Raw genomic sequence first — 2,500 nt, forward strand, 5'->3', positions numbered from 1 at the left:
TTAGCTTGCTAACTGAGAAAGGCAGTCACACACACTTCATATGAAACGACGGGGTGGTTAAGTGCAGCACAATGCACACAATACTAAATGCTTTACCAAGCTAGCTATCTGGCCACTGTAGCTCGTAGCATTATAATTAAATCACAATGGATTACTTTCCATGCAGCAGCTGCCTGTAGCTGGCTGCCAAAAGGCTTTTTGTGTAACTTACCCAAGATAGACCACAACGTGTTGTTTCCAATGGGAGCAAATGAATCATAGTGGGCAGAACAAGCAAGGAGGTGGGCAGAGCCAAGCACGAGGTAGCGAGATTCTATTGGTTTGTTGGAGCATGTATTTGCATATTTTGACTAGGGAACGCCTACTCTGTGAAGTGCGCCTTGCGTCTTGATTTTACCTAGCTAGTACAACAGCTAGCTAGCGAATAATGCTAACAAATTAGCTAACATTAGCCAGCTAGCTAAACTTGTATCTATGGGCTGTATGCGATTATGGAGAGTGAATCAAATAGTTTATTTCTTTATAGCTAGTTCACTAGCTGTGGCCGTCAAATCAGGTGTAGCAAAATGCTTGTGTTTCTAGCTCTAACAGTACAGTAATATCTAACAATTTCACAACAATACACACAAATCTAAAGTAAAGGAATGGAATTAAGAATATATCAATATTTGGGCGAGCAATGTCAGAGCGGCATAGACTAAGATACAGTAGAATAGGATAGAATACAGTATATACATATGAGATAAGTAATGCAAAATATGTAAACATTATTTGGCTAGTAACAAGGGTTTTCCATAACAAACAAAAGCAACAATATCACAGCTAGCTAGTTAGCTAGCTAACATTGATTACTGGACCATAAAGCAACACACACAGACATGCTTTGCCAAGCAACGCTACTGCCACCTTCTGGTTTGGAGTATTTTAACAAGGCTGAGTGGCTGATGAGTTAAAGGTATTTCTCTGTGAACACTAAAGAGATTAACTGCCAACACTCTGTTCAGAGGTGCTAAAAACTGTCGGCAGGCAAACCTTTGACAATCCTACGGGTGTGTCTGAGCTATATGAAGGTCAGATTCAGATGAGGTATGAGTCTGTTGACATTTACTTAGCTAAGGCTATTGTCAGATTCAATAAAGTTTCATTCAATTTTGAGGAGTGCCTTTTACAAAACCATTTATCGGATTATTTTCAAATCGAATTGACAGAAGTGACTTTCTTAGTCTGATATTCTCTCCATCTCCTTCTTCTTCTTCTTTCTTTGTCTCCGTCCCTCCCTTCCTCTCCCTCCCTTACCCCAACTCTCTCCCTTTCTCTCAAAATCTCTTTCTTTCTCTCTCTCCTATTCTCTTCCTTCTCCTCCCCTATCCCAGCAGTAGAAAGAGGAATGATTGAGCTGTTCTAGGACTAACAGTTAATCTGTATTGTCCTTCCTGTTTCTCTCTGTGTAGGAGTAGGAATCGTGTCCAGCAGGGTGTTCTAGGACTAACAGTTAATCTGTATTGTCCTTCCTGTTTCTCTCTGTGTAGGAGTAGGAATCGTGTCCAGCAGGGTGTTCTAGGATTAACAGTTAATCTGTATTGTCCTTCCTGTTTCTCTCTGTGTAGGAGTAGGAATCGTGTCCAGCAGGCTGTTCTAGGACTAACAGTTAATCTGTATTGTCCTTCCTGTTTCTCTCTGTGTAGGAGTAGGAATCGTGTCCAGCAGGGTGTTCTAGGACTAACAGTTAATCTGTATTGTCCTTCCTGTTTCTCTCTGTGTAGGAGTAGGAATCGTGCCCAGCAGGGTAAGGGGGTTCTGAGAGGTAGTAGTAGTTTCACCAAGGCAGCCCGTCAGAAGTGGCAAACACTGGAGAGGAGGATCCTGGACATCGTCATGCAGAGGATGACCATCACTAACGTAGAGGCCGACATGGACCGACTCATCAAGGTACTGTCCTCTAGTGACACTTCCTCGTCCTTATAACACTACTTTTAATTCACTGTGAGGCAGTTACACCCTGCAGTTTATAAGTAAAGTGTTACAGACTTCATTTTGGCTGTCTGTAGTGGTTGTCATAGTGACGAGTTAAAATAGTCAAAAAAGGCATTCTTCTTCAACCCTTCCTTGAATCAATCGCCATGTTGATATAGCTAACGTGGGGTTTCTCTCTCCTGTGTGTGTGTGTGTGTGTGTGTGTGTGTGTGTGTGTGTGTGTGTGTGTGTGTGTGTGTGTGTGTGTGTGTGTGTGTGTGTGTGTGTGTGTGTGTGTGTGTGTGAGACAGAAGCGTGAGGAGCTGTCCTTGCAGCAGGAGGCACTGTTGCGTAAGAGGGCGGTGCTAATGGCGGAAGAGGAGGGGCCTGACACAGAGGACCGCCTTGTCCAGGAAATGAACGAGGACATTGAGGTTCTGAACGCAAACATTGACTATATCAATGACAGCCTATCAGACTGCCAAGCTACCTTCATACAGATAGAGGAAACCAAGGTAAGAACACACACACACACACACACACACAC

General features: G+C 43.2%; 1 protein-coding gene across 2 annotated transcripts in view; it reads left to right on the forward strand.

The window, feature by feature from the left end:
- LOC106566100 (kinesin-like protein KIF21B) overlaps positions 1 to 2,500 on the forward strand; it is a 137,525-nt gene that overhangs the window by 87,225 nt on the left and 47,800 nt on the right. For both annotated transcript variants that reach the window (XM_082959484.1, XM_082959485.1), the window contains exons 18-19: positions 1,764 to 1,929; positions 2,265 to 2,468. In XM_082959484.1, coding sequence (XP_082815610.1) covers positions 1,764 to 1,929; positions 2,265 to 2,468 — 370 coding nt within the window. The remainder of the gene's footprint in view (positions 1 to 1,763; positions 1,930 to 2,264; positions 2,469 to 2,500) is intronic.

The sequence above is a fragment of the Salmo salar genome, chromosome 12 (assembly GCF_965601325.2).
Source record: "Salmo salar chromosome 12, fSalSal1, whole genome shotgun sequence".
Lineage (NCBI taxonomy): Eukaryota > Metazoa > Chordata > Actinopteri > Salmoniformes > Salmonidae > Salmo > Salmo salar.